General features: G+C 48.3%; 2 protein-coding genes across 2 annotated transcripts in view; one reads left to right on the forward strand and one right to left on the reverse strand.

Annotated features, from left to right (window-relative positions):
• The window catches only part of LOC123077528 (DNA polymerase epsilon subunit B), a 6,189-nt gene extending 4,183 nt beyond the window's left edge, over window positions 1–2,006 (reverse strand). Inside the window, exons 1-4 of the mRNA XM_044499807.1 lie at window positions 1,676–2,006; window positions 1,374–1,554; window positions 350–503; window positions 37–168 (exon numbers count right to left, since the gene is read on the reverse strand). Of these exons, the coding sequence (XP_044355742.1) occupies window positions 37–168; window positions 350–503; window positions 1,374–1,554; window positions 1,676–2,006 (798 nt within the window). The remainder of the gene's footprint in view (window positions 1–36; window positions 169–349; window positions 504–1,373; window positions 1,555–1,675) is intronic.
• A 3,347-nt stretch (window positions 2,007–5,353) lies between these two features.
• LOC123074174 (UDP-glycosyltransferase 75C1-like) lies at window positions 5,354–7,111 on the forward strand. The gene has a single exon (XM_044497086.1). It carries the CDS (start codon window positions 5,428–5,430, stop codon window positions 6,877–6,879), a length of 1,452 nt encoding a protein of 483 aa, XP_044353021.1. The 5' UTR covers window positions 5,354–5,427; the 3' UTR covers window positions 6,880–7,111.
• Window positions 7,112–19,157: the final 12,046 nt, after the last annotated feature.

Raw genomic sequence — 19,157 nt, forward strand, 5'->3', positions numbered from 1 at the left:
TGCATGAAGGTAACATGGCAATGGTTCTAAGGATATTGCATTCGCCAAGTCAATTGGCACTGCTCCAGTAAGATCCTCCAAGTAGAACTGGCGTTCCTCCAACTGCGATATGACCCCCATGATCCATCTCCGCCCAGTACACCCAACTAAGGACTGTATGGAAGTAATCTACATGAAGGGGGGAAACTGTACGTCATTTCATATACAATGATTAAAAAAAATGGGGAACAAAAGAGGCTGCACAAAGGTTTTGGGGGGAAAGCACCAAGTATTGGACTACAGTGGACTGGGATCACAGAAATCAATCTATAGTAGTAGAAGTAGAACACAACATAATTAAGAGAAATACCTCACAACTTTCATTTTCAGTCATAACAGACTCAAAAGCTGGCTTGGAGAAATATTTATCACGAGCGAGCCTCTGAAGCAGCACTTGATATCTATCCCTGTAAAGGGCGGCTTTATCTCCAGCTTCTCCATGGAGGGCTAATCTTCCAGTATGCCTATATACACAGTGTAATCGGAAATAGCATCAACAAACATACACACAACCTGTTTTAGAAAGTCATGTTTTCTAGTTTAGCATCAAAGAGCAATCAATGTGTCATACTGAATCAGATGCCACCAACTAGAAAGAAACGAATTGATTTAAAGACCAATTCAATCCGGAATCCCTCAGGGCTGAGCTAACAAATTGACCAACTATAAGAAAAAGAAAAACACTAAGCTCCATCAACTATAAGAATCGGATCGGCGGCGCTTCCATCTAACCCGGCAGCTGTCGCTGCCCAGCGCTGCCCCGTCCATTGCGGTCTCTGTGCCACTGAAGGCCGAGGCAAAGAAGTCCACGTCGGCTGTCGTTGGGAAGGGCAACGTGCAGCCGGCCGCCAAGCCCTTAGTTTGACATCTGGTTAGACCAGCCAACATCGGCTATTCCTTCTTGAAGGCGGCGTCTTGGAGCATGCATCCATTGCCTGCTAATATGTCATCGTAGGTTTTGTGATATCTGATATGATTTGGGGATGTTGTGGCGAGGCTTGTCCTATGTGGACAGTCTTAACTTTTTTTTTCTTTTTCCTCTTTGTAAGCTGATTTGTTCGACGTTATTGGCCGTATGCATCACTCGATGCAGAGGCCGAGGGTCTTCCCCTCTTTCCGAAAAAAATAATATCAAAGCTATGTCCTGCATCCATTCTGCAAATTATCAATTTCTCCTGAAAGTTCATTTAATATTTAGACGAATCAAGCAGGTAATAGACATCCGTTATCACCATATTCAGCCATCAACACCCAAGACTTAAGACACAGGGCAAATTCTCAAATCCCGACACCCAGTTTCCCAGATCTAAAAGGAAGTGGCAGCATTTACATACTCGTAGAACACTTTCTTGATTGGGTCGTAGTGGAACCGCGGCACGACGAACGAGTCCACCACCCGCAGCGCCGACTGGACGCTGGTGGCGGAAGGCGACGCCGCGTCGACCGCCTCCTCCGCCTCGACCAGTAGGGACACCACGCGACGGACCGCGTCCCGGTCCAGTATCGACGACTTCACTGAGAGCACCCGCAAAGCACAAAGAGACGCGCACAGGGTGAGAACCAGTCATGAATCGAAGCCTCGGAATGAGAATAGGAGGCAAACGGCCTGAAAGCCTGGGGCGGAGCGAGTACTTACGCGGCTCTTTGTCGAGCTCGTCGAGGAGGAGGTCGAGGGCCTCGTCCTCGGCGTCGGGGAAGCGGGCGAGGAAGGCGGCCGCCTCCTCGAGGGCGTCAACTTTGAGGGTGAAGCCACGCAGCCGGAATTTGCGCTGCAGCTTCTTGCGCATGGCTGCCGACGGCGCCGCCATGGGAGAGGGGGGAGGAGGCGAGAGGGAATGGCTGTGGCGGGAAAGGTGGGTTGGGGTTTGGGAATCTGGCGGGATATCAATTGCAGCGCCCTCGCTGGGCTTGAAGTATCCGCTGCGGGCCTTGGCCCAGTGGGTGGATTGCCTCGGCAAGTTGGACATTGTTGTGCCCTTTTTTTTAGGCTCGCACTAGGCGTCAGCCCATACCCCTAAAAAAAACTAGGCGTCAGCCTATCGATTTCGGGGGCAAATTTAGAACAAACGAAAATTCACTATTACTCCCTCCATTCCAAAATAGATGACTTAACTTTATACTAGAGTTAGTACAAAGTTGAGTCATCTATTTTGAAACGGAGGGAGTAGTATATAACATGATAAACGAACAAGTTTCCCTCAAGTTAGGGTATTTCTCTTCGCCGCCGTCGAGTAGTTTGCTTCCCTACCGCCGATCTCCTCTCCATTGCCTTACTAGGAGCTCCAGGGGCAGTCTTTGGATCATTTTCCTGCTTTCGATCTTGTCCTCGGGTCGAGGCGGGAACTAGAGTTTCACCTGAATCATCTGATCTGTTTTGCTCATCGGGTAAGAGATCTATATGGCATCTGAAAGATCCTCGGGCTCATTAGGGGTTAGCGATGTGGAGCGGATGATGAAGGAGATAGGGTTGAAGGAGGAGGATCTGGATGATGTGGTCTTTGATGAGAAAGACGTGCCGCCGTGGGAAACAAGATGGATGCGCAGGCTCGGGTCAACACCAATAAGACCTATAGCCAGACATGGTTTTTCATAAACATGTGATGGGCATGGGACATAGCACAACAGGCAAAGTTCAGGTCTTTTGAGGATAACCTCTACTCCGTTCAATTCTCTTGTTTGGGGAACTGGGAGAGGGTCATGCATGATGCCCCGCATCCCGGTCTAGTATTGACGACTTCACAGTGAGCGCCCGCAAAGCACAAAGAGACGCGCACAAGGTAAGAACCAACCGTAAAAACGAAGCCTCGGAGTGAGAATAGGAGGCAAACGGCCTAAAAGCCTAGGGCGGAGCGAGTACTTACGCGGCTCTTTGTCGAGCTCGTCGAGGAGGAGGTCAAGGGCCTCATCCTCGGCATTAGGGAAGCAGGCAAGGAAGGCGGCGGCCTCCTCGAGGGCATCAACTTTGAGGGTGAAGCCATGCAACCGGAATTTGCGCTACAACTTCTTGCGCATGGCTGCCGACGGCGTTGCCATGGGAGAGGGGGGGGGGAGAGGCGAGGCTGTGGCGGGAAAGGTGGGTTGGGGTTTGGGGAATCTGGCGGGATATCAACTGCAGCGCTCTCGCAGACCTTGAAGTATCCGGTGCAAGCTTTGGCCCAGTGGGTTGCCTCGGCATATTTGGACAATGTTTTTGCCCTTTTTTTAGAGCGCCCCTATATCTCGCCTTCAGCAAGACCGAGGGGAGGCTCGCTGAAGGGCAGACCAAGATGGGATGGTCCAGGAGCGCGGGAGCCCACAGCCTCTTTTTTTGTTTTGTTTTTTTACTTTTTTTTGTTTTTTTACTTCTGTTTATACTTTAAAATATTCTAAACATATGTTTATTTGAAGAAAAAATCTATTTTTTGTAAAATGTTGAACAAGCATTTGGAAAATGTTAAATGTGTATAGAGAAAATGTTTACCATGTATATGAAAATTTTAAGAAGTGTATAAAAATTTATCATGTATTAAAAAAATGTTAATTAAGCATTTGAATTTGTTTGGAACAAGTATTTGAAAAATATTGATCAAAAATTTGAAAAATGTTAAATATGTATAGAAAAAATGTTGACCATGTTTTAAAAAATGATTATTTTTATCATGTATATGAAAATGTTAATCAAGCTCTTGAAAAAATGTTGAACAATTATTTAAAAAATGTTAAAATATGTATAAAAAAATGTTAACCATGTATTAAAAGATGATGAATTTTTTTGATCATGTATATGAATTTTTTTAATCAAGCATTTAAAATAATGTTGAACAAGTATTCGAAAAATGTTAATCAAGCATTTGAAAAAATGTTAAATGTGCATAGAAAAAATGTCGACCATGCGTTTATTTTTTTTAATATTGTGTTGAGAAAATGTTAATCAAGGATTTGAGAAAATGTTTAATATGCATAGAAAAATTGTTGATCATGTATTATAAAATGTTAATCTTCTATTTGAAAAATGTAATCAAGCATTCAAAAAAGTTTAAAATGTGTATAGAAAAAATGTTACCATGTATTGTAAAAATGTTAAATTTGTATTTGAAAAATATTAAACATGTATTAGAAAAACGTTGTTGACATATACAAGAAATGTGGAATGAAAACCAGAAGAAACAAAGAAAACCAAAGAAACAAAAAAAACATAAACAAAATAAACCATAGAAAAAAGGAAAAAAAGAAGAAAACCGAGGAAAAAAATGCAGAAAATAATGAAAAAAACGGATGAAAAAAAGAAAAGAAACAAAAGAAAAAGAAACAAAGAAAACAGAAAAAACGGTGAATAAAATTGGCTCTTTTACCTTAAGTAGGTTGTGTCCTACAGTTCATCACGAACTCAACACATAGCGCAGTGGACGGCGTAGCTATAAACAACCTCCTTCGTCTCAAAATAAGTGTCTCACCTTTGTACTAATTTTAGTGTAAAATTGTACTAAGTTTGAGACATTTATTTTGGGACGGAGGTAGCAAACCCAGGGTTGTACTCCGGCTTCGAGACACAACAATCATTCAGGGAGACGATACATAGTCGCCGCGCTTTTTTTAGACTCGCACTAGGTGTCAGCCCATACCCCTCAAAAAAAAAAAAACTAGGCATCAACCCAAGCTGCTACAACAACAGCACACAGCACTGCGTGCACCGCCGGTGAGACGTACGGTTGCAGCATTGCTCGCCGCTTGCGGCACCGGCAAGCAGCGCCCCTCACCCTAGCCCCTGCAGCACTGCATCTTCGGCTTACTGTGCATGATGAGACATACGTTTGCAGCATTTGCCACTGCTTGTCGCCGACGAGCGGCGCCCCGAGTCCTTACAGCGTGACTGCCCCTGCCCCTGCAACATCGAGCTACCACCTGGCTTGCAGCGCTAGTGAATGTTGATTTGAGCACCACTCCTTCCTCCGGCCCCGGTGACCAGCCCCCGCCTTGCACCCACACCATCAACCTCCTTCATCTCCCCTGCCGGCGACGTAGCGGCGAGCCGTGTTGATCCGTCTCGGGCCAGGTCCTGGCTCGCCGCAGCCTCCCTGTCTCCAGGCCAGTGTATCGCTCTATGCCACTGAGGCCAAAAATAGAAACCAGACCCCTGGTAAATAGCCAACGTGATTACTCATAGATACCGTGACTGGCACCAGCCTCCAGCCATTAATATTTGCCAATCCACACCTTCTTGGCTTACATCTGTACCGTGGCCAGCGCCAGCCCAGGCTTACTACACTACACCTCAGCGCTTTCGTCATCTTCGCCGTATATAACAGGCCAAGCCCATCGATCACTCGCCGCAACCCAACCCAGCAACGACGCACACACATCGACGACAAGACACTCTTACGTAGCACGCTCGCTCTTGCACTCGCAGCAATGCCGGCCATGGTGGCGCAGGAGGCGGAGCGCGCGGGGGAGGCGCCGCACTTCCTCGTGGTCACGTTCCCGGCGCAGGGCCACATCAACCCGGCGCGCCACCTCGCGCTGCGCCTCCTCAGCGCCTCGCCGGGCGCCCGCGTCACCTTTTCCACCCCCGTCTCCGCTTTCCGCAAGATGTTCACGGACGTCGAGGACGCGGAGGCGGTGGACCACGTCGACGGCGCCGGCGTCCACTACGTGCCCTACTCCGACGGGTTCGACGGCGGCTTCGACACGTCAGCGCACGACATCTCGTACTACATGTCCAATCTCAAGGCCGCGGGGTCCCGCACGCTCGGCGGCGTGCTCGCGCGCCTCCGCGACGCCGGCACCCCCGTCACGCAGGTGGTTTACACCGTGATGCTCTCCTGGGTCGCCGCCGTCGCGCGCGCGCACGGCGTTCCCGCCGCGGCCTACTGGATCCAGCCGGCCACCGTGCTCGCCGCCTACTTCCACTTCTTCCGTGGCACCGACGGCCTCGACCAGGCCGTCGCCGCCGCGGCGAGCGACCCGTGGGCGGACGTCCGCGTCCGGGGGCTCCCGCCGATGCGCCTGCGCGACCTGCCGTCGTTCTTCACCATCGCCTCCGACGTCGACCACCCCTACGCCTTCGTCCTCACCGCGTTCCGCGAGCTCCTCGACGTGCTGGACCGCGAGGACACGCCCACCGTGCTCGTCAACACGTTCGACGCTATGGAGCCTGATGCGGTGGCGACGCTGCGCCAGCACGGCGTCGACGTCGTCCCCATCGGCCCCGTGCTCTCCTTCCTGGACGCATCGGCGGCGCCGGTCAACAACAACAACGATCTGTTCAAGCTGGACGGCAAGGGGTACCTGGAGTGGCTGGACGCGCAGGAAGCGGGGTCGGTCGTCTACATCTCCTTCGGGAGCCTGTCGACGATGAGCAAGCGGCAGATCGCGGAGGTGGCGCGCGGCATGGCGGAGATCGGCCGCCCGTTCCTGTGGGTGCTGAGGAAGGACAACCGCGGCGAGATAGACGGCGACGACTCGTGCAGCGGCATCGGCTCCAGCGCGGGCATGGTGGTGGAGTGGTGCGACCAGGGGAAGGTGCTGTCGCACCCGGCGGTGGGGTGCTTCGTGTCGCACTGCGGTTGGAACTCGACGCTGGAGAGCGTGGCGTGCGGCGTGCCGGTAGTCGGGATGCCGCAGTGGACGGACCAGGGCACCAATGCGTGGCTGGTGGAGCGGAAGCTCGGCACCGGGGTCCGGGCCGCCGTGAGTGAGAAGGACGGCGTGCTGGAGACCGACGAGCTGCCGAGGTGCATCGGCTCCGCCACGTCGGATGTGGTGCGCGCCAAGGCGGCGCTGTGGAGGGAGAAGGCGAGGGCGGCGGCGGCCGTGGGCGGCTCATCCGAGAGGAACCTCAGGGCGTTCGTCGCCGGCAACTAGCCAGCCGGTAGGCTGGCTTGCCTGCGCTGCATGGTTCTGCAAGATCGAGAGCGAATAGCAGGACGAGACGAGTGACGAGACGGCTCGAGCAGTACTGTGTGTCTGTGTCCCTGTGGATTCGACACTGCAGCTGTTTTTTTTTTGTTGTTGTTGCGAAAGACTGTTCTTTTTATCAAGTTTGGATTGCAAACCACGTGTTCCATGTGGTGCCAAAGACTGTTGTAGTGCTGCTACCTGGGAGAGATCGAATGCCATCTGCATATTGTCCGGATTTCCGCACCAGTGTCAGATGTGTGTGCGTCATAGGATGGCAATTCTCTCTGTTAAAATATTTTTTTGTTAGAGAAAAAGGGGTGACTCAACTTTGTACAAGCTTTAGCCGAAAATTCTGAAATAAATCCATGATAAATGCGAGCACCAAGACTTGAAACCCTGGTGAGCTGGGATTACCACTACCCACCTAAGAGCATCTCCAGCCGTTGGCCCCCCGGGGCGCCTAAAATCGCCGCCTGGGGGTGAGCCGGCGCAAAAAATCGGCCTGGGGACGAGTTGGTCCCCAGCCGCCCGCCCCAGGGCCGCCCCAGGCGCGTTCAAAAAAGGCAAATATATAGCAAATTTTGGCAAAGTTCGGCATATATTACATAATAGTCGCGGATTTTTATTACATAACATATCTAATTAAAAAAGAAACTGGCTGAACGCGGAGTAGTCGCCGTCGTCGCCGCCATCCTCGCCGTCGTCGTCGTCGGGCTTCTCCTCCTTGACACGGGCGTCCCAGCTGGACTCCTGCCCGGCGTCGCCATGTCGGACTGGTGGCGCGTCCTCGTCATCGATGACGACGACTCCTCCTTCGTCGCGGCCCGGCGGCGCTGCGCGAAGCGCCGCAGGGCGGCGCACTGGCGCTCCCTCGCCATCTTCAGGGAGTCCGCGCGCGCCCATTCAAGGGCCGCGTCGTCGTCGAGCTCGACGTCGCTGCCGTGCTCCGTCTTCACCGGCGCGAGCCCCGGCTCCGTCTTGGGCTTGACGAAGCGCGGAGGAGCTGACAAGGAGGCGCGCCGGCCGCCCTCGTTGATGACGATGCCGGCGTTGCGAGTGCGCTGGCCGAGCGGCGTCTCCGCCGCGGGCTCGGCCTTGACGCCGAGCAGCGCCGGAGAGCCGGAGGAGTGCGAAGAAGAGCGTGATGAGGAGGAAGAAGAGGAGGCGCCGAACCTCCTGGGCAACCATTGTTGGGGAACGTAGCAGAAATTCAAAATTTTCTACGCATCACCAAGATCAATCTATGGAGTAACTAGCAACGAGAGAGAGGGGAGTGCATCTTCATACCCTTGAAGATTGCGATGCGGAAGCGTTGCAAGAACGCGGTCGGTGGAGTCATACACGAAGCGATTCAGATCGCGGCCGAATCCGATCTAAGCACTGAACAACGGTGCCTCCGCGTTCAACACACATGCAGCCCGGTGACGTCTCCCGTGCCTTGATCCAGCAAGGAGAGAGGGAGAGGTTGGGGAAGACTCCGTCCAGCAGCAGCACAATGGCATGGTGGTGATGGAGGAGCGTGGCACTCCAGCAGGGCTTCGCCAAGCACTGCGAGAGACGAGGAGGGAGAGGGGTAGGGCTGCGCCAAGAAAGAGGGAGACTCGTGTCTTCTGCAGCCCCAAAAACCCCACAATTTATAGGAGGAGGGGAGGAGGGTGCGCCCCCTCTAGGGTTCCCACCCCTAGGGGGGGCGGCAGCCCTAGATTGGATGGAGGGGGCGGCCAAGAGGGGGAGAGAGGGGGCACGCCCTAGGATGGGCCTTAGGCCCATCTGCGCCTAGGGTTTCCCCCTTTCCCCTCCAAGCTGCGCCTTGGGCCCTGGTGGGAGGTGCACCAACCCACTCAGGGTCTGGTCCCTTCCCATTCTTGGCCCATGCAAGCCTTTGGGGCTGGTGGCCCCTCCCGGTGGACCCCCGGAACCCTCCGGTGGTCCCGGTACATTACCAGTGACGTCCGAAACTCTTTCGGTGGCCAAAACCTCACTTCCTATATATTATTCTTTACCTCCGGACCATTCCGGAACTCCTCGTGACGTCCGGGATCTCATCCGGGACTCCGAACAACATTCGGTAACCACGTATATCTATTCCCTATAACCCTAGGGTCATTGAACCTTAAGTGTGTAGACCCTACGGGTTCGGGAACCATGCAGACATGACCGAGACGTTCTCCGGCCAATAACCAACAGCGGGATCTGGATACCCATGTTGGTTCCCACATGTTCCACGATGATCTCATCGGATGAACCACGATGTCGGGGATTCAATCAATCCCGTATACAATTCCCTTTGTCAATCGGTATGTTACTTGCCCGAGATTCGATCGTCGGTATCCCAATACCTCATTCAATCTCGTTACCGTCAAGTCACTTTACTCGTTCCGTAATGCATGATCCCGTGACTAACTACTTAGTCACATTGAGCTCATTATGATGATGCATTACCGAGTGGGCCCAGAGACACCTCTCCGTCATACGGAGTGACAAATCCCAGTCTCGATTCGTGCCAACCCAACAGACACTTTCGGAGATACCTGTAGTGTACCTTTATAGCCACCCAGTTACGTTGTGACGTTTGGTACACCCAAAGCATTCCTACGGTATCCGGGAGTTGCACAATCTCATGGTCTAAGGAAATGATACTTGACATTAGAAAAGCTCTTAGCAAATGAACTACATGATCTTGTGCTATGCTTAGGATTGGGTCTTGTCCATCACATCATTCTCCTAATGATGTGATCCCGTTATCAATGACATCCAATGTCCATGGTCAGGAAACCATAACCATCTATTGATCAACGAGCTAGTCAACTAGAGGCTCACTAGGGACATGTTATGGTCTATGTATTCACACATGTATTACGGTTTCCAGTTAATACAAGTACAGCATGAACAATAGACAATAATCATGAGCAAGGAAATATAATAATAACCATTTTATTATTGCCTCTAGGGCATATTTCCAACAGTCTCCCACTTGCACTAGAGTCAATAATCTAGTTTACATCACTATGTGATTGCAATGAATCCAACACCCATGGTGTTTTATCATATCACGCTTGTGAGAGAGGTTATTAGTCAACGGGTCTGAACCTTTCAGATCCGTGTGTGCTTTACAAATCTCTATGTCATCTCCTAGATGCAGCTACCACGCGCTATTTGGAACTATTCCAAATAACTGCTCTACTATACGAATCCGGTCTACTACTCAGAGTCATCCAGATTAGTGTCAAAGTTTGCATCGGCGTAACCCTTTACGACGGACTCTTTTACCACCTCCATAATCGAGAAAATTTTCTTAGTCCACTAGTTACTAAGGATAACCTTGACCGCTGTCCTATGATCCATTCCTGGATCACTCTTGTACCCCTTGACTGACTCATGGCAAGGCACACTTCAGGTGCGGTACACATCATAGCATACTGTAGAGCCTACGTCTAAAGCATAGGGACGACCTTCGTCCTTTCTCTCTCTTCTGCCGTGGTCAGGTATTGAGTCTTACTCAATACTCACACCTTATAACACAGCCAAGAACTCATTCTTTGCCGATCTATTTTGAACTTCTTCAAAATCTTGTCACGGTATGTATTCATTTGAAAGTACTATTAAGCGCTTTGATCTATCCTTACAGATCTTGATGCTCAATGTTCAAGTAGCTTAATACAGGTTTTCCATTGAAAAACACTTTTCAAACAACCCTATATGCTTTCCAGAAATTCTACATCATTTCCGATCAACAATATGTCAACAACATATACTCATCAGAAATTCTATATTGCTCCCACTCACTTCTTTGGAAATACAAGTTTCTCATAAACTTTGTATAAACCCAAAATCTTTGATCATCTCATCAAAGCGCATATTCCAACTCCGAGATGCTTACTCCAGTCCTTAGAAGGATCGTTGGAGCTTTGCATACTTGTTAGCATCTTTCAGGATTGACAAAACCTTCTGGTTGTATCACATCCAACCTTTCCTCATGAAAATCGTCGAGGAAACAATGTTTTGACATCCTATCTGCAAGATTTCATAAATAATGCAGTAACTGCTAATATAATTCCAACAGTCTCTTAGCATCGCTACAAGTGAGAAAGTCTCATCGTAGTCAACTCCTTGAACTTGTCGAAAAACATCTTAACGACAAGTCGAGCTTTCTTAATGGTGACACTTACCATCATTGTCCGTCTTTCTTTTAAAATCCATCTGTACCCAACAGCCTTACGACCATCAAGTAGTTCTTCCAAAGTCTATACTTTGTTTTCATACATGGATCCTCTCGGATTTTATGGCCTCAAGCCATTCGTCGGAATCCGGGCCCACCATCGCTTCTCCATAGTTCGTAGGTTCATTGTTTTCTAGCAACATGACTTTCAAGACATGATTACCGTACCACTATGACGTAGGACGCATCCTTGTCAACCTACGAGGTTTGTAGTGACTTGATCTGAAGTTTCATGATCACTATCATCAACTTCCACTTCAATTGGTGTAGGCTCCACAGGAACAACTTCCTGTGCCTTGCTGCACACTAGTTGAAGTGACGATTCAATAACCTCATCAAGTCTCCACCATCCTCCCACTCAATTCTTTCGAGAGAGACTTTTTCGCGAGAAAGGACCCGATTCTAGAAACAATCCCTTTTGCTTCCGGATCTGAGACAGGAGGTATACCCAACTGTTTTTGGGTGTCCTATGAAGATGCATTTATCCGCTTTGGGTTCGAGCTTATCAGCCTGAAACTTTTTCACATAAGCATCGCAGCTCCAAACTCTTAAGAAACGACAACTTAGGTTTCTCTAAACCATAGTTCATACGGTGTCGTCTCAACGGAATTGTGTGGTGCCCTATTTAAAGTGAATGCGGTTGTCTCTAATGCCTAACCCATAAACGATAGTGGTAATTCGATAAGAGACATCATGGTACGCACTATATCCAATAGGGTGCAGTTATGATGTCCGGACACACCATCACACTATGGTGTTCCAGGCGGTATTAGTCGTGAAACAATTTCCACAATGTCTCAATTGTGTGCCAAACTCGTAACTCAGATATTCATCTCTATGATCATATCATAGACATTTTATCCTCTTGTCACGACGATCTTCAACTTCACTATGAAATTACTTGAACCTTTCAATAATTCAGACTTGTGTTTCATCAAGTAAATATACTTAGCATCTACTCAAATCATCTGTGAAGTAAGAACATAACGATATCCACTGCGTGCCTCAGCACTCATTGGACTGCACACATCAAAATGTATTACTTTCAACAAGTTGCTCTCTTGTTCCATTTCACTGAAAACGAGGCCTTTCAGTCATCTTGCCCATGTGGTATGATTTGCATGTCTCAAGTGATTCAAAATCAAGTGAGTTCAAATGATCCATCTGTATGGAGTTTCTTCATGTATATATACCAATAGACATGGTTCGCATGTCTCAATCTTTTCAAAAACGAGTGAGTCCAAAGATCCATCAACATGGAGCTTCTTCATGCGTTTTATACCAATATGACTCAAATAGCAGTGCCACAAGTATGTGGTACTATCATTACTATCTTATATCTTTTGGCATGAACATGTGTATCACTACGATCGAGATTCAATAAACCATTCATTTTAGGTGCAAGACCATTGAAGGTATTATTCAAATAAAAAGAGTAACCATTATTCTCCTTAAATGAATAACCGTATTGCGATAAACATAATCCAATCATGTCTATGCTCAACGCAAACACCAAATAATTATTATTTAGGTTTAACACCAATCTCGATGGTAGAGGGAGCATGCGATGCTTGATCACATCAACCTTGGAAACACTTCCAACACATATCGTCATCTCATCTTTAGCTAGTCTCCGTTTATTCCGCAGCTTTTATTTCGAGTTACTAACACTTAGCAACCGAACCGGTATCTAATACCCTGGTGCTACTAGGAGTACTAGTAAGGTACACATTAATATAATGTATATCCAATATACTTCTGTCGACCTTGCCAGCCTTCTCATCTACGAAGTATCTAGGGCAGTTCTGCTTCAGTGACCGTTCCCCTCATTTCAGAAGCACTTAGTCTCGGGTTTGGGTTCAACCTTGGGTTTCTTCACTAGAGCTGCAACTGATTTGCCGTTTCATGAAGTATCCCCTCTTGCCCTTGCCCTTCTTGAAACTAGTGGTTTTACTAACCATCAACAATTGATGCTCCTACTTGATTTCTACTTTCGCGGTGTCAAACATTGCGAATAGTTCAAGGATCATCATATCTATCCCTGATATGTTATAGTTCATCACGAAGCTCCAGTAGCTTGGTGGCAGTGACTTTGGAGAACCATCACTATCTCATCTAGAAGACAACTCCCACTCGATTCAAGCGATTGTAGTACTCAGACAATCTGAGCACATGCTCAACGATTGAGCTTTTCTCCCTTAGTTTGTAGGCTTAAGAAACTTGTCGGAGGTCTCACACCTCTTGACGTGGGCACAAGCCTGAAATCCCAATTTCAGTCCTTGAAACATCTCATATGTTCCGCGACGTTTCAAAACGTCTTCGGTGCCTCAATTCTATACCGTTTTAACATTACGCACTGAACTATCACGTAGTCATCAAAACGTGTATGTCAGATGTTCGCAACATCTACAAACGACGCTCGAGGTTCAGCACACCGAGCGGTGCATTAAGGACATAAGCCTTCTGTGCAGCAATGAGGACAATCCTCAGTTTGTGGACCCAGTCTGCATAATTGCTACTATCAAATTTCAACTAAATTTTCTCTAGGAACATATCTTAAATAGTAGAACTAAGGCGTAAGCTACGACATAATTTGCAAAGACCTTTTGACTATGTTCATGATAATTAAGTTCATCTAATTATTTAATGAACTCCCACTCAGATAGACATCCCTCTAGTCATCTAAGTGATACATGATCCGAGTCAACTAGGCCGTGTTCGATCATCACGTGAGACGGACTAGTCATCATCGGTGAACATCTTCATGTTGATCGTATCTGCTATACGACTCATGTTCGACCTTTCGGTCTCTTGTGTTCCGATGCCATGTATGTACATGCTAGCCTCGTCAAGTCAACCTAAGTGTTTCGCATGTGTAAATCTGGCTTACACCCATTATATGCGAACGTTAGAATCTATCACACCCGATTATCACGTGGTGCTTCGAAACAACGATCCTTCGCAACGGTGCACAGTTAGGGGGAACACATTCTTGAAATTTTAGAGAGGGATCATCTTATTTATGCTACCGTCGTTCTAAACTAATAAGATGTAAACATGATAGACATCACATGCAAATCATAAAGTGACATGATATGGCCAATATCATCTTGCGCCTTTTGATCCCCATCTTCGAGGCGTGGCATGATCACCTTCGTCACCGGCATGACACCATGATCTCCATCATCATGATCTCCATCATCGTGTCTTCATGAAGTTGTCTCGCCAACTATTACTTCTACTACTATGGCTAACGGTTAGCAATAAAGTAAAGTAATTACATGACATTTTCATTGACACGCAGGTCATACAATAAATTAAGACAACTCCTATGGCTCCTGCCGGTTGTCATACTCATCGACATGCAAGTCGTGATTCCTATTACAAGACATGATCAATCTCATACATCACATATATCATTCATCACATCCTTTTGGCCATATCACATCACATAGCATACCTTGCAAAAACAAGTTAGACGTCCTCTAATTGTTGTTGCATGTTTTACGTGGCTGCTATGGGTTTCTAGCAAGAACATTTCTTACCTACGCAAAAGCCACAACGGTGATATGCCAATTGCTATTTACCCTTCATAAGGACCCTTTTCATCGAATCCGATCCAACTAAAGTGGGAGAGGCAGACACCCGCTAGCCACCTTATGCATCAAGTGCATGTCAGTCGGTGGAACCTGTCTCACATAAGAGTACGTGTAAGGTCGGTCCGGGCCGCTTCATCCCACAATGCCGCCGTATCAAGATAAGACTAGTAACGGTAAGAAAATTGAACAAAATCAACGCCCACAACAACTTGTGTTCTACTCGTGCATAGAAACTACGCATAGACCTAGCTCATGATGCCACTGTTGGGGAACGTAGCAGAAATTCAAAATTTTCTACACATCACCAATATCAATCTATGGAATAACTAGCAACGAGAGAGAGGTGAGTGCATCTTCATACCCTTGAAGATTGCGATGCGGAAGCGTTGCAAGAACGCGGTCGGTGGAGTCATACACGAAGCGATTCAGATCGCGGCCGAATCCGATCTAAGCACCGAACAACGGTGCCTCCGTGTTCAACACACATGCAGCCCGGTGACGTCTCCCGTGCCTTGATCCAGCAAGGAGAGAGGGAGAGGTTGGGGAAGACTCCGTCAAGTAGCAGCACAACGGCATGGTGGTGATGGAGGAGCGTGGCACTCCAGCAGGGCTTCGCCAAGCACTGCGAGAGACGAGGAGGGAGAGGGGTAGGGCTGCGCCAAGAGAGAGGGATACTCGTGTCTTCTGCAGCCCCAAAACCCCCACTATTTATAGGAGGAGGGAAGGAGGGTGCGCCCCCTATAGGGTTCCCACCCCTAGGGGGGCGGCAGCCCTAGATTGGATGGAGGGGGGCGGCCAAGAGGGGGAGAGAGGGGGGCACGCCCTAGGGTGGGCCTTAGGCCCATCTACGCCTAGGGTTTCCCCCTTTCCCCTCCAAGCTGCGCCTTGGGCCCTGGTGGGAGGCGCACCAGCCCACTCAGGGGCTGGTCCCTTCCCACTCTTGGCCCATGCAAGCCTCCGGGGCTGGTGTGTAACGCCCACGATGCGGCTATATCTCCCACGTGTCGAGGCACGACTTAGAGGCATAACCGCATAGTGGTTTTGTCGCAAGAAGGGTCATCTTCACACAATCCCATGTAATGAACAAGAATGGGATAAAGAGTTGGCTTACAATCGCCACTTCACACAATACATAAATATAATTCATACATCATCCAAAATACAAACATAAAGACCGACTACGGTCAAAATCCAGATGAAAATAAGACAACCCCAAAAGCTAGATCCCCGATCGTCCCAACTAGGCTTCACTACTGATCATCAGGAAAAGACACATAGTAACGACCACGTTCCTCGTCGAACTCCCACTTGAGATCGATCCCATCATTTGCACTGGCATCGTCGGCACCTGCAACTGTTTTGGTAGAATCTGTGAGTCACGGAGACTCAGCAATCTCACACCCGCGAGATCAAGACTATTTAAGCTTATAGGAAAGGGAGGTGTAATGAGGTGGAGCTGCAGCGGCAGTAAGCATATATGGAGGCTAACATACGCAAATGAGAGCGAGGAGAGAAGCAACGGAACGGTCGTCAACTAGCAATGACCAAGAAGTGATCCTGAACTCCTACTTACGTCATACATAACTCAAACCATGTTCACTTCCCGGACTCCGCCGAGAAGAGACCATCACGGCTACACACGCAGTTGATGTATTTTAACTGGGTCAAGTGACAAGTTCTCTACAACCGGACATTAACAAATTCCCATCTGCCTCATAACCGCGGGCACGACTTTCGAAAGATAATACCCTGCAGGGGTGTCCCAACTTAGCCCATCATAAGCTCTCACGGTCAACGAAGGATAAACCTTCTCCCGGAAAGACCCGATCAGTCTCGGAATCCCGGTCTACAAGACGTTTCGACAATGGTAAAACAAGACCAGCAAAGCCCCCGAATGTGCCGACAAATCCCGATAGGAGCTGCACATATCTCGTTCTCAGGGCACAACGGATGAGCCAGACGTCGGGTTGGCATAGACCCTGGTTGCCTAGGGGGCACCGGACATCGCTCGGTTTGGGCTAGCACTCGAAGGAGCACTGGTCCGAGGTTAAAATAAAGATGACCCTCGGGCTCGCGAAAACCCGGGGGAAAAGGCTTAGGTGGCAAATGGTAAAACCAAGGTTGGGCCTTGCTGGAGGAGTTTTATTCAAGGCGAACTGTCAAGGGGGTCCCATAAATCACCCGACCGCGTAAGGAACGCAAACTCAAGGAACATAATCCCGGTATAACAGAAACTAGGGCGGCAAGAGTGGAACAAAACACCAGGCATAAGGCCGAGCCTTCCACCCTTTACCAAATATATAGATGCATTAATTAAATAAGATATATTGTGATATCCCAACATATCCATGTTCTGACATGGAACAAACTTCAACTTCACCTGCAACTAGCAACGCTATAAGAGGGGCTGAGCAAAAGCGGTAACTTAGCCAAACAACGGTTTGCTAGGAAAGGATGGTTAGAGGCTGACATGGCAATATGGGAGACATGATATAGCAAGTGATAGGTAGCGCAGCATGGCAATAGAGCGAACAACTAGCAAAGCAAAGATAGAAGTGATTTCGAGGGGTGGTCATCTTGCCTGCAAGGTTCTCAGAGTTGTCGAAAGCTTGATCCTCATAAGCGTACTCAACAGGTTCCTCGTTCACGAACTCGTCTCCCGGATCTACCCAAGACAAGAACACAAACAAACGGAACCACAATCAACCACGAGAAATGCACAAGCAACATGATGCAAAACATGTATGATATGCAAGATATGATATGCGATGCATATGCGTGCTCCGGAAGGAAAATGATGAACAAGGCAGTAACTTGGCAAACCAAGCATGCCACTGGAAAGATGAGATGATTTCGGTCGAAATCGATATAAAGATCACCGGAAACGGATGCACAGTTTGCAAATGGCAAGCAAAACAAGAATGACACGAATCTGCGATTAACAGCATGATAGCACTTAAAATGCAACAAGCAACAATGCCACAGCACTCCAACATAGCAACAAAGCATATGACAGTAATCTACAGGAGATGCTTGACAAAATATGAACACTGAGCTACGGCTAGATCACAACATATCGAGCTCAAACAAGCATGGCAAAAGTGCAAAAGATAACAGGATCACAGACAGTGAAAAACTGGACATGACAGAAAACAGTATCAGGTAGCAATGTTCAGAGCACGAAATCAACATGCTACAGGAACTTAACATAGCAAAACAAGGCATGGCAGTGTTTTAATAAAAGCATATGACAAAAGTCCCTTACTGACCATAAACCAAAAAGGATCAGAAGATATGATGGCAAGCATGTAAACATAGCAAGTTTCGTTATCAGGTTTCAGACTTAGCAGAAAACAGAGCATGGCAGAAATAATATATGTAGGCCTCTTTGTGAGCTTGATGCACTCACTACAGAACAATGCATGACAAAACAAGCACACCTACAGCAATATGTCATGTTTATGAAGCTATCCATGGCAAGAGCAAATACATAGCATGTATGGATCAACTGCAATAAGCTTGACAAAATTGCATATCATGTTAAGAATCCGCCAGAAATATTTTATAGCAAAAGTAGAGCAAGATTGAGTCATGCTATGAGACTCCATAATTGCAAACAAGGGCAGGAATGGATTAATTACAACTATAGCTATAAAACATCCTTACTGAACATCTCCAAAATATGCATGGATCTCTCTGTAGCATCAAGTTTACATGGCAACAAAATAACAGCAGCCAAGGACTTGGGAGAAATCACCAAGTCCCTGAAATCAGAAACATTATGGAGCCTACTTTTCATGCTTGTGCTAGTCACCATAGAGACCACAAAAATACATGGCATACACCCTTGGAAAGATAACATGGCATACAACAAAACACATGTAGAGCTCATGCCCATAAGATGCACAGATTAAATGGTACAAAAATGACAAATCTCCAAGTTCTGCTAAGAACCAGCATATAACAGCAACTATCCCTCTTCCAACAGAGATTTGGGCATCAAGATAACCTCTAATAAATATGGTGCAATTGAACAAAATGTAGAGCATCACGAGACGAATAATTTTACATATTACACGCGCGAATCGGAGCTACATGCAAGAAGTTATGCACTGATGAACATGATAATATGCTGTAGAATTTAGAGGACTTGAGAAAATCGGGCACGTGGAAAAAGTCAACGCGTACAGGGTTTGAGAGGATCCAGATCGGAGCACCGTAGCTCGGGCTCGGGCTCGTCCTCGGCCTCGCCGGCGATGGAGGAAGAGGAGGCGGCGGACTCCGGCGGAGGGAGGAGGCGGCGGGCCTCGGGCTGCGGCCGGAGGAGGAGGGGAGGCGCGCCGACGGGCGGCGGGGCGCGGGCGTGCACGGGCGCCGGGCGGCGGGGCTTCACGCCGGCGATGGCGGCGGTGAGTGGCGAGGCA

The sequence above is a fragment of the Triticum aestivum genome, chromosome 3D, assembly GCF_018294505.1.
Source record: "Triticum aestivum cultivar Chinese Spring chromosome 3D, IWGSC CS RefSeq v2.1, whole genome shotgun sequence".
Classification (NCBI taxonomy): Eukaryota; Viridiplantae; Streptophyta; class Magnoliopsida; order Poales; family Poaceae; genus Triticum; species Triticum aestivum.